This window comes from Aphelocoma coerulescens, chromosome 1, assembly GCF_041296385.1.
Source record: "Aphelocoma coerulescens isolate FSJ_1873_10779 chromosome 1, UR_Acoe_1.0, whole genome shotgun sequence".
NCBI lineage: Eukaryota > Metazoa > Chordata > Aves > Passeriformes > Corvidae > Aphelocoma > Aphelocoma coerulescens.
Genome location: NC_091013.1, coordinates 7,604,430 through 7,617,441, shown reverse-complemented (window position 1 = coordinate 7,617,441; position 13,012 = coordinate 7,604,430). Strand labels below are relative to the sequence as shown.

The following is a 13,012-nucleotide window of genomic DNA, read 5'->3' as shown; positions in this document are numbered from 1 at the left end:
AGGACATCTGACAAGAAAGAATAACCGCAGTTTTGACTTTTTAAAGCAATAGGAGGAAATAGGTCTCCTTTTTACATGTTCCCTACAGTTTGGCATCTCATACAAGACCTGTGTTTTTAGTTGAAAACTTCTAGATTTCATTATTTCATGAGACCAGCTTGAATATTGTAAGTCTAATCAAGGACATAGTTGGAAATTATGATGCTGTGGATGTTTGTTTTCTCTTTTAGTGCTCAGAGCACATCCTGCTTTGCTTCACTTGGAACAAAGCGGTCTGACCGTGTCTGTGACACCACTGAGAAAATTGCATCTCCTTAAATATGGCTTGAATATTTGCCTCTGATTCAGTTAGAAGCATTTCAAAACCCCTATTAGTGGCAGTACTTAAGTAATCTAATCTTCTTCATATTTCAGTCCTTGCTTAGGGTCCTTTTTATGGGATATGCAGTAGGTGTACCAGCAAAGTTAGAATTGTCTTAAACAACTTGGTTTTGATACTTAATGACTCTGAATTGGAAGATAAAAATTTTGTTTCTTCAATAGAAGAGTTAACTCTTCTTCACATTGGCTTCTTATGTTTGAAATTGTTTGAAAATCTTTATGCTCTGAGTTCATTATCTTAATATGCCTGAAAAAAAATTCCCCCTAAGATATCACAGTGAAGAGGATTCCAGTAATAATCCAATAATATATTGGATTATTTTAAATGGTGATTTTTTTTTTTTTTGAGAGGAAATTAAAGTTAGCGATAAAAACCTTCCTCTTGTGCTTCATCTTTTTAAATCTGTAACAGGTTAGATTTTTGTTTTGTAGTTTAAATATTAATGATAGCGCCTGAATAATTTGAGATGACACTACTTTCTTTTTATATTCAGGAATGGATCCAGCAGAACAACATTTTATCAATTGTATTAAGAGATAGTCTTCATCAACCTCAATATGTAGAAAAACTAGAGAAAATCCTCCGGTTTGTCATCAAAGAGAAAGCTCTCACTTTGCAGGATCTTGACAACATTTGGGCTGCACAGGTAAATAATTCAGCTGCTTGTCTGCTGCTGCACAGGAGGCATCTCCTTGTATGTCATGTTTAGAAGAGAACCTGGGCTGCTTCTGCTCTGTGTTAGACAAAGCTAAAGAAAAAATTTAGATGAAATGGTGTGCCTTTTTGGGGTCCTGGAGCTCAAAATTGTCATCTCAAATGTCTTCAGTTGAAGGGGTCAGCTACATGTATATGTAAAGCCTGAGGGAACAGTTGAGAACACGGTGCAGAGATGATAATTTTTAAGTATTAAGGAACCTTCAACATGGAGCAAAGACATGATATGTGATAGCATAGTGTTTTAAAATGCATTAAGAAATATGTGTTGGTAGTCTCTGAGCTCCCCACAGTTGTGTAAATTTTTCCTGGGCAGAGTGTGATTAGTAAGACTTATAATAATGGCTGTTATAGAAGTTGTTTAACTGCAAGTTCTTTCCTTTGTGTTGCAATAATTACGTTTGAAAAATTACAAATTGTGCAATATTGACTTTTTTACTTACATGACTGGGGGGGCTGGGCTTCCTAGTTGTGGGCTGCATGAGTTTAACACACAGAATGGGCAGCTGGAGAGACGAAATCATTAAGAACTACTGAGTATATAGCAAATAAAAATTAGGATAGAAACATAAGTAATGGGTAGTGAAACTCTGATTGTACAAGTAAGTCCTCAGGGGCCAGTCTTTCAAGTGTGGGAAGGCTAACTCTGGTTTCCAAGACAGGGAGGGAGGGCTGTACTGGTTTGGTCAGCGATAGAGTTTAATTTCTTCATAGTAGCTTCTGTAGTAACTATGTTATCTCAACCCATGGGTTTTCTCACTTTTTCTGGCCTGACTCTCTTCCCCCATCCCACTGTGGCGTGGAGAGTGAGTGAGCAGCTCTGTGGTGCTCAGTTGCCAGCTGGGTTATAGCAGGGCAAGGGCTAATAGGGTAACACAGTTTACATGTGTTCATGCTGTTCTGAGACTGTAACAGTTTTGCTTAAGTGGACTTATCTTCAGGTTACATTTAAAACACTTGGGACTGCAGGTAATGTAGGGGAGGGTTGACTTGAGATCTCTGGTGTTGTAAATAACTTTATCGTGTCCAGACTTCAATTCCAGCGTGGCAGTAACTGCACAGACTGAAAGTCAATACAGTTTTTTCTTATTATCCCAAAGTCTTGTTAAGAAAATTTCATCATGTAGCACAGGAATACACTTGAATATTACTTGAATTAAGGTCTGGAATCATACTGTTGGTTTTCAGCTTGTGGTCTGTAGATCTTTCCAGACTGCAAGATACCTGGGGGCGGGGGGGGGATGGGGAAAGATTTTGAGAGGTCAGTTTGCTGTTAGTAGGCTTATTTTACCTATTTTAGAGCCTCACTTTTAACAGGAGGATAAAAAAATCTGAAATTTGGGGGGAAGAAAGTATTCCAAGCAATTACCTTGCTCCTAGTGCTTGGAAACAGGATATATGGATAAGCTAGAGTAAGTCAAACTTTCTACCCTTCCAGAAAAATGTGAATATGTGATGCAACCCTTAAAAAATGGGTCCACCCCAACAGTTGAAAAAAAAATTAGGCATAAATAGGAGTAATTTCAGAAGAAATGTTCCATGTTCTTAAATACCCAATTTGCTCTGCTCACTTCTTATGCTTTCAAGTAGGTGGCTACTGCACTGCTCTTGCTATAGTTTTGTCCTGTACTTTTTTTGTGTGAAAGTAACTTATTCAGGCAGATGGTTTCACTGTGGCTTTAACCATGGGATTATAATGGACTAAAAATTGAAAATACCAAAATCTGCTAATACAGAATGATTTTCACCTACTTCACTACTCCCTGTGTATAGTAGTTTTTAGAAGTTCTTATTAAATGACTGCTCCTAAGAGCAGCTGGGGCATGAAATTCAGTAGTGAGGAGTTGATTTACTGTGTAGTTTTATATAACAGGCTATTTTAGCTCAGCCTCAGTGCAGCAGTGGGGGGGTTTTGCTTTCAGGCTCGAGCACTTGTGTTTCTGCCTGGGTTTAGAGGGTGAGCATGCACCTAAGACTCTTAGTATTACTAAAGGTAATGTAATCATTCTGCTTTTGCCTTTAGAAGATGACCTAAGTTTTAATTTTTTGAAGTGTTTTCATGTCTTACAAAGCCAGTGCTCACAATATAGGGGTGTATTTGATTCAAAGAATAATGTTGGAAGTCTCTAAATGCAAGCATTAAGTTGCAGCCTCTGGAGTTGCAGGGAAAGATCCAGCTGTACAAGATGCAAAATGGCAGAGGTTGAGGTCTCATGACTTACATTCTGGGGTATTTAATTGGTACTTTACAGGCATTTCCCTGTTTCCACACAGCAAGCTGGTCACACACCAGGTTCCTTACCTCCTCCCACTGTCTGGTTCTGCTTCCCCAAACTCTTCAGTGCTTAAAGGCTTCCCCATATCTGTTAAAAACCTCCCAAACCAAGGTTGTTATATACTTTATTCTTGCTCTTCTTGCTCTCCCCAGGAACTGGCCATACTTCTCATTTTATTTGTTATATTATAGATACTCTTTCTGCCCTGCATGCTCTCAGTTTTTCTTTCTATCCAGGAAATGGTCTGGTAAGAGGAAAAAAATTACATGATGTTTTCCAAAGTCAAGTGGAAAAGGGGTTTAGTAATTCCTCCTCTTGCAATCTCGCCCATAATGTGAAAACAAACATTACTACTTAAAATGACTTTTTTTTAAACAAAAATTTATGGCACCCTATAAAGAATTTAAGGCATAGCATGTAACAAAGCTATTAGTCTGATTTGGGTTTTTAGTTTTGGTTTTAAATTACTTATGAAAATTTTTAGTAGGAATTGAATTTCAAAAGTGCTTATACATGTATTTTTAATAGTGTACAAGATTAATTACATCAGAATATGTATTCTAGGTATATGTTTTGCTTTTTTTATTCCTCACTTAGAGAAAAGTTTTCTGCAGTAAATCAGCTATTGATACACATAGTCCCAATTTTTTGGTTTTGAGTGCAGATGTAAAGTACAGGATGTGTTTTCCAGCCTGGACAGAAAATTTTCTTCATGCTCAGAGTTAAATGGAACTAGCTTCCCCCCCTTATTGTCTTCCTCCTTAAATGTCAAAATTGGGATGTACACCAAACTTTCAGTTAAAATATAAAACTCAGCATCTTGTTCGTAGTTGTTTCATTGCTGGGTTTGTAAGTTTAAAAGCTGCTGGACTTCAAAATTTTGTCTGGTAAGAAGTTGCTTGTAATAGAAGGCTTTAGTTGTCTGTGAATCCACTAACACAAAGGAAGTACTTCAGCCTGAGAAATTGTGGAAATACTTAAAATTGGTTTCCACCTTAAAACACCTCAGTGAAATTTAGAAGTGGATTTTGAGTAATTTCTTATTAAAAAAAACCCAAACCATAAAAACCCACACAAAACATTAAAATACCAGTTTGTAAGTTACAATATCCTTTTAGATTTTATTGTCAGCTATCCCAGCTTGATTTTGTAGCAGGAACAAGAAAATAAATATTTTGATGCTGCAGTATTTATATTCTAAATAAATACTTGTGTGCTGACACACACAAAGCACACTTAGATACTTACACTTAAAGGGAAAATCTAAATATTTTGAATTCCCAGTGAAGTATTCAGTGTGCTGTGCTGCTCCCACAGCATCAGATTTTCAGCTGGCCACCTCTAACAGTCTTCCTGTAAAAATGATGTAGAATGTCTTGCTGCTGGACTTAATATGAATTATTGGTGGATTCTTTTTTTTTCTTCCTGACAGGCAGGAAAACATGAAGCCATTGTAAAAAATGTACATGATCTCCTCGCAAAATTAGCTTGGGATTTCTCTCCTGAACAGCTTGATCACCTGTTTGATTGTTTTAAGGTAATTATGTGTTTTGACTGTATTCAGGAAATGGGCTGTGAGGAAGTGTGTTAATCTGTGGCTTTTTCAGTCTTACTTCCTACTTCTTTTAGATTTGCTCAGTTTCTCTGTGTTAAAAGACTTCTTAATGTGTAGCAAGTCTGTAATACTTAATTCTAGAAAGGCTGTTCTTTAGTGAGCACTCCTTGCGAGATTTTCTGTTTACTTCCTGTCTAAAACAAAGGCTGCTTAAGTTTGTTTAGTAGTAGACAGTTTTGTTTTTTGGTTTGAACACTTCAGGATAATGCAGGTCTGTTGGAGCCTGTAGTATTAGTTACATTTAGCAATGCCAGGAATATTGAATTTTCCAAATAAAATAAGTTATTTATCTTAAATACCTTTTTGCGTTTGTTCCAAATTAAGAAGTGTTGGTAATTTAGTAAATTATGTTTTTTCTCCTGGCACTAGAGTAGGTTTTGTCAGGTTTACTGGGCAGTGCTACTTTTGATGTTTTAAGTAGAGGAGATCAAGGACTTCCGTTCCCTGCTCCCCCAGCTTCCTCTTTATCATGTAATAACTTTTCTCTGTTTAGCTTACATACGAAATGAAACAGTCTCAGGAAGATAAAGTTGAATGTTTATAAACACATAGTGATTTGTTTGAAATGACAAAACAACTAGTTTCTGAAAGTTTATGTTACTCACTGGCTTTTATGTATAGCATGTAACATTTGCAGCTTCCAATAGTGGTGCTCTCTGGCTTGTTTCACCGTTTCACTTTCAGGACATGGTCTGCTCTACTAGAAAATGCAAGCCAGCTTTGTAGACTCTTGTTTTCTTCTTCTAGATAAATGCATTGTAGTCATATTTTGGCTTATATGCAACTTGTGCTTTGTTTTGTGTGGTCCTGCAGTTTGGTGAACGTGGGTCTAACGTTCTGTAGTTCAGATACTGAGTGTAGTGCTCATAAATTCTGTGTTTAAACTGCTGTGTCTGACCTTGAGAGTTGAATATGAAGTGATGTTATCTTGAATATATATTTCCTATATTGCTATATAGGAAAAGGTTAATTAAATGCAGGTGGCTTGTTTCAGTCAGATGCAGAGGCACGAGTGATACTAAAGTTTTACTTATGTAGTGATTATAAGTTACTTAAGAAATATTTTTAAGTGTAAGCACCAGAGTTTTGTGAAAGCATTTGAAAGAAACAGCTGAGTCCAGTCTGACTGTTGGTGAAATTGTCAGTGGTAATAATGTTAACTCTTACAAGCCCATCTGTGATCTTTAAAACAAAGAGCCATCTTTTTTTAAGCCTCAAGTTGAATATGGTGTAGTTGTAAATACTAGAAGAGCTCTTCAGTTGTGTCTGGCTTATGTATTGCTCTTATTTGCTCTTTATTATTAATGACAGGAATTAATGTGGAAGTTCTTTATGTAGTTGCATCACTTCATTGTTGCATTGTTTGTTAACAGTGCAGGTTATGTGTGGAATTTTTAAAAAAAGACTTCTATAATATTTTTAAAAATACTGCTGTAGGCAAGTTGGACGAATGCAAGCAAGAAACAGCGTGAGAAACTGCTTGAGTTAATTCGTCGCCTTGCAGAGGATGACAAGGATGGTGTGATGGCACACAAAGTGCTGAATCTTCTATGGAATTTGGCTCACAGTGATGATGTGCCAGTTGATATCATGGACCAGGCTCTTAGTGCCCATATTAAAATCTTAGATTACAGCTGTTCACAGGTGAGTAATCCAGTATGAAATCAGTCACTGAGTTTCCTTCCATTCCCCACGAAAACTTCAAGGTATTGGGTAATTTAACAAAAGTGTTACTTACATAAATTTTTATGGTTCTACCAACATCCTGGTACTTTTGAAATGTTACAGGACACGGTGACATACTGTAACTAGCATACTGGAAGAATTGGAAAAGAACCCTACCAAAATAAATAGGGAGAAAGGAAAAGCAGCGCCTTCCGCCCTTTGCTTTTTCCCAAACTCAATCATGTTAGTTTGTTTCAGTGGGTTTTGTTGAGTTTTTTTGTGCCAGTAAGTCCTTATCTATTTTGTACAATTTTAGAAAGGACCTAGCATGATCCTTTTCAGATATTGGACATTCTCCTTCCCCACCCAAACTTCTGTGGAAGGCTGCCAGAGTAGTAATTTGTTATGGTTTGAAATGAATCCATTTTCCATCTTGTTAAGTCAAGAAACAGTTTCTCATTGTTTCTTGATATTTTATAACAGAGAGTAGAAATAAATGAAAGAAGAGAGAGCAATTAAACACTTCTTAAATAAGTACTGAGTCTTGAGTTTGTAACACCCTGGTAGCTTCTTTCAGCATGTAGTGCTGCTGCTCAGATACTTGTTATGCTTTTATGCTTCAGAACTCAGGTGATCTAGTATTTGTTTGACTTTGTATGTTCTGTGTTGGAAACAAAGAAAGGGAATTCTGATAGCACTGCACTATACTTGATTTTGATGATAAACTGCTGTTCTTTAAGGATCGAGATACACAAAAGATCCAGTGGATAGATCGTTTTATAGAAGAACTTCGCACAAATGACAAATGGGTCATTCCTGCACTGAAACAAATTAGAGAAATTTGCAGTTTGTTTGGTGAAGCACCACAGAACTTGAGGTAAGAATGGAATTGAGATAAAATTTTGTCTGTTAAAAGTTGGATGGGTTGGAATGCGGCAAATGTAAATTTTTTTTTACAAGAGGTCAGGAAACTCTAGGTAAAACCGTAACCTGGGTTGGAAGATGTTCTTTAGTTTATTTTAGTGTGTTTAAATGATCTCCAAAAATTCAGACACCTAAGTTCAGTAAGAGAGTGTTAACTACTTCTTTGAACATGTTTTTAATAATTTTTATAACAGTAGTCTAGTAGAAAATCTGAGTTACTTTTTCAGTTATTCATGGACTTCCCTGCCTAACAATGGAATTAGCTTACAAAGCATAAATATGTTTTACGTGCATATATGGCTGTATGCATGCACGTATGCACACAAACACACCCACCCATCCTTGTTCTTTGATGATAAATTCTTGCAGGTCATCTAGTTCATATGCTTGAAATCAAAGGTGACTTTGTAGTCTGGGAGAATTTCTCTAGTGATTTTCTCTCCTGAATGGAATAGATTAGAAATGTGTGGAATTTCTTTTATTGGGGTGAAGGGTTTTGTTTGTTTTGTGGGGGGTTCATTTGATGTTTGTTTTTAAAAGGAAGAAATAATGAGAAGTCATTATCAGTTTGGACTTGTTAAAGTATACATGATTATTTTAATTATTTTAAATGTCTTCTTAGTAAGAAATAGCTGAGACTGAGCCCCTAACAGTATTTGTATCCATGTCAGAATTTTTACAAACTCCTGAAAAATATCGTTGGCTTATCAGTGTTGGACCATTGCTTTGTTTTAATTCTTGTAAGCAGATAAAGTATTCAAATCAGTGTTGCTGTTACAGTCGGCTCACAAGAAGGATCAAATCAGGGAAAGCTGAGGAAAAGAAGCCACAGTTTGCACAACACTGTCTTCTTACTGATACCATTTTCAGGAGCTGTGAGAAAACATTCCTGGCTTTTGGAGTTTTCTTTATTCATTTAGTTTGCAACATACTTCTCAAAATTTCAGTATATTTTAATCCTTTACAGTTTTACATTAATGATTGATTGAGGTTTATCCAACAAGGTCACAAAGTTACTTGCTAATTCACAGAAAAATCTGTTTCCTGTGTCTTGGAATCCTTAACCTTTTTCATGCTGTAAGATCCAGGCAAATCAAGCTACCTGGTTACTCAAGTTGAATGCTTCTAGCACAGTGCCTTAACAAAGATGCTTTGCTTTAAGTAATTACTGAAGCAGAGCTCATTCAAGGCACTGATTTAGGTTTCTGCTCTGAAATAATTTTGGGAGGAACCAAACTTCTTTTGATTGTGGAAGTGTAGGTTTCCCATATGGTCTGTATACAGTTAGATGGCTTGAATGTCTCTTCTCTTTTTTTGTCTGGCCATCTCTTCCTCAGATTTCAGGGCAGTCTGCATTGCAGTATGTAATAGCACCTCATTTTTTATGCAGAATTTGAAAACAAATATGGCAGGAAAGTGAACTTGGAATTGGAAGTTTTAATCAAGTAACTTAAAAAGACTTCCTCCTGTGGAGGACCCTTTATTAGCAAGATAACTGTTGAGGGAGTTGTTTTAGTCAGGTGGTATTACTGCCCAGGTGGCTGGGAAACCTGCTAAGTGAAAACATCATTTTGAAATAATTAGTGACTCTCCAGTCTCTGAATTTTCTCATAACTCTTAATATTGATAAAATTTGGAAACTGCAATGCATGCATACAATACCTCTTACTGTCAGCTTATCTTATCTGACTAAAACCTTTAATTTCTAGCATCCTTCTAGAATTTGGAGTGAAAATAGGTCCAAACCAATGTTTGTGACAATTGCCTCAAAAACATGGCACAGAGCACATATTCTTTACGCTACTTGTTTGAGGTGGGTCAGCTGATTGGCACTGGCAATGGAAAGTTCAGTCCAGATCAGCAAACGCTGCTGATTCTTGGCAAAAATATGTATAAATTATCTTATGCCATTGGCACTGTAGAAATTCTTTTGAGGGGGAGGTTTTAATTGTTGCTAGTTATTCATGCAGTTGAACAAAGTGATGAATTGGTTATACAATTGCTGTGGCAAAATTTAGCTCCCTGACCACAAAGAAATGCTACATGTGTCAGGAAGTTCAGCTTAACCAGAATTGTAACAGACAATAATATTTATGTAAGTACAAGGACTCTTACGGGTGCACGGATGGTTATTAATACTTAGGAATAGTCAACTTCATTACTCAAAATACTGACCTTTAGTTTACAGATAACGAATCATCTTAATTCTGTCTGTGTTGGATGGTAGAGCCTCCTGTAGACCAGTATCAAATCTTAAGTTTGACCTGTACCTACCTGAGCAGGACAAGATCAGTCTCTTAAATTACTTGCCCAGAAGAATTAACTGATCACTGAGAGTTCAGGGGTTTCATTAGTGCTTTAAGGCAACAATGATTCTTCAAGTCGCTTTTAGCCGAAGTAGTAGAATTTGTGGGGATTGGTCGCTGCGATTTGGATTGTTAATCCAAATAATCTGCACTCTTTTAGTGGTACATAGCATTTATTCAGGTAGCACAACTGTCATCTTCAAAAGCTGAGTTACATGTGTAGTATTATATTGGATGAGTTATATGTGCAGATAAATAATTCTTTTTAATCCATTTAAATTAAGTTTGGAATTTTGCCTTTGCTAGTTTACCAGTATTTTTCTAACAAATAGGCATTCTAGCTATGTCCTTTTTCATAATCCAGAATACTTTCTTATCCCTTTCAAAATGCTATTTTTTCTTTTTATACATTGACTTTTGGTATCCATTTAGAATAAACACAATGAAAATATGAGTTTTGGTGTTAACTTAATTTTTCAAGCTCCTCAGTTACTGCACATTAGTGAGTGTCTAGTAACCAGTGTGTAATAATTTTAGCAGTTAAATGATTGTGTCCCAATGGCAACATCATATTAGTGTAACCTTAGATGCTTAAAGAAAATTTCAGTTGCATGTAGACTTTGCCTTAATACTAGAAAACATCAGATCAACTTTTTTTTTTTTCCTGTGCTTAAAGACAATCATTTTGCCTTTAAGCCCATCCTAGCAGTGGATCAAAACAACATCGGAAGTGTTGCTCACAATCACTGTTATAACTCATAGCTCATAACTCTAGTTATTTCAATTATTAAGCTTTTAGAAGTTGTTGCTAACCAAGATGAATCTGTGTGCAAATGTACTGTTTGTGCACATGATTGAGAAAGGAGAGAAGTAAAAAATACCTAGCACAAAACATTGTAGCCTTCTGCTGATATAGCTTTGGTTTTGCTGTACTGTGTGAGATTGGTACAAATGCATAATATTGTGAATATAAATACACACTCCAGTGTCTTTGATTCCACAAAACACCCCATCTTGGTTCTGTTTGTGTCTTTAGTTGTTTGATAATATGTATTTCCCAAATAATCCGTGTTCTTATTTACTGTTACCCTTTGTGAATGCAGTTCTCTGTCTACAGGTAACATCTTGGGTAGCCACTAAAATAGACATCCAGTCTTTTGCTAGATTTGCTGCGGTTTTATTCTGAGTAAGGAGGTTGGTGGAGATGGAATGAAACATAATTAGAAAGTTTCTTAAAGTGAAAACAGAGAATGTTCTGAATATATGAAGTCCTATATGTTTTCTTTTTTCATGCTTCCATCCATTTTGTTTTCTCTCTGACAAATGTCTGGGTATTTGGGTGTTTTTAACACTATTTGTGTTTGAAGTGCCCCTTTCAGACCGTTTTAGAAAATTATGCATGTTATGAAATTTAATCTTCAGAAACCCGCAGTGCTTAGCAGGCCAAATTCTGGTGGTTGCAGATAACAAAGTTATTGCAGAGTGTTGATGGCTTCTGTCCTTTAAACCCAGATGGACACCGATCTTTGGCCAGTGAATCAATTTATCTGTTGCTGTTACGTCTACAGTGAAATTTGGTTATCAGCTGCAGATCACTGTCAGCTGATGCTGGAACTGGGATTTCTTGCCTTCCCCACTGTTCTCTAAAGCTCTGGCAGCACTGTGGAGTGCTGTAGGCCACATGGTATGGAGTCCCTGCTTCCCAGGAAGGATGGGAATTCCTACCTGTAATCCATTCAGCTAATTCTGAGGTCTGCTTTTTTAAGTGTTGGAGGAAAGGAGAACAATCCTGAAATTACATTTTTCTTTCTTCAGGGCAGGCTATGGGATCAGCTGAGTGGCAATGAGGAATGCTGCTCTTCCCCCTGACACCCACTTGTTTTCTTTTTTTCTCACTTTACCATGGAAGAGCAGCACTTGTTTGCCTGGTTTATGCAGTCAAGATCATTGCTTTGATCTACAGCTACAGCAGCTGAGACATTTTGAGAGTGTTCTGCAGAGGTGATAAGTCCCCAAGCTCTAGAACCTGATAGTGTTCTTGGCATGTGGGTCTTGGACACAAGTTCTGTGTTTTCTTTTGCAGTTTACTTTTGTCATCTGAATATTTCTAGTGTTGTTTAAGAGCAGCATTTTTGGTCAGGTCTTGATAATAACTTAGTCTGATTATTTATTTGTGATATTTCCTTTCTTGAACTTCTCTGGGGTTTTTTAGGTTGTATGCTGTGTGTAACAGCTTTTTTTGCTTGTACCAACATTTTTCACATAGTTATTGTTAGGAAAAAATCAGTACTGTTTTTAGTTTTTTTAAGTACTGAAATAATTAGTGTGATTATTGGCTAGTGTACTTTCACTACGGTCTTGAGTTTTACTTGGTGTTTTAATGTTAAATATAGAAAAGAATATCAGATGGCTGTGGAAGAAACCGCAGTTATGTGTATTGTAGTTACACTGTAGTTGAGGGTCTCTACTGTGCATTTTGGGCAGGTATTTATTTATCTTCTGTCTTGCTGCAGATACTCTCCCTCCAGCACACTGAGGGACATCACATTGCTTTGATGTTTCCCATATATATTGTAACTGTGTAATCCTCATAAATTAGCTGCTTTTAGTAACTGGTAGGAACTGTTGATATGTCAGAAGATAGAAAAATATTGTCAGAAACTTAATCTGTGTTCTGTTCGAGATGTTGTAGGAAAACTTGGATCTTGCATCAAAGATGGGTTTCTTAATTTGATTTCTGAGCTATTTGGTGCAAAGCTTCTTTCTTTTCCTCTAACACTTGTATTTTAATTTCAGTCAAACTCAGCGAAGTCCTCATGTGTTTTACCGACATGACTTAATCAATCAACTTCAGCACAATCACGCCCTAGTTACACTGGTTGCAGAAAACCTCTCTGCCTATATGGAAAGCATGAGGCAGTATGCTAAAGGTGAGTTTTAACATCAAAGTTGCTTCATGGCGTGTATGAGAACTCCAGTCAAAAATGGAGCTAGAAGCAAATTCCCATAATAAAATAACTATTAAGTTTATTTGTTTAATTTTCAAGCATCTGTGGGGTTAATAGCCTTTGTGGTGACTGCTTGGGTAAGAAAAGCTTAAAATACTTATTTTTTCTTTTTTATAATTGAA

General features: G+C 36.5%; 1 protein-coding gene across 2 annotated transcripts in view; it reads left to right on the top strand.

The window, feature by feature from the left end:
* USP9X (ubiquitin specific peptidase 9 X-linked) overlaps positions 1-13,012 on the top strand; it is a 96,270-nt gene that overhangs the window by 34,233 nt on the left and 49,025 nt on the right. For both annotated transcript variants that reach the window (XM_069027638.1, XM_069027558.1), the window contains exons 10-14: positions 876-1,028; positions 4,805-4,909; positions 6,425-6,631; positions 7,393-7,529; positions 12,679-12,812. In XM_069027638.1, coding sequence (XP_068883739.1) covers positions 876-1,028; positions 4,805-4,909; positions 6,425-6,631; positions 7,393-7,529; positions 12,679-12,812 — 736 coding nt within the window. The remainder of the gene's footprint in view (positions 1-875; positions 1,029-4,804; positions 4,910-6,424; positions 6,632-7,392; positions 7,530-12,678; positions 12,813-13,012) is intronic.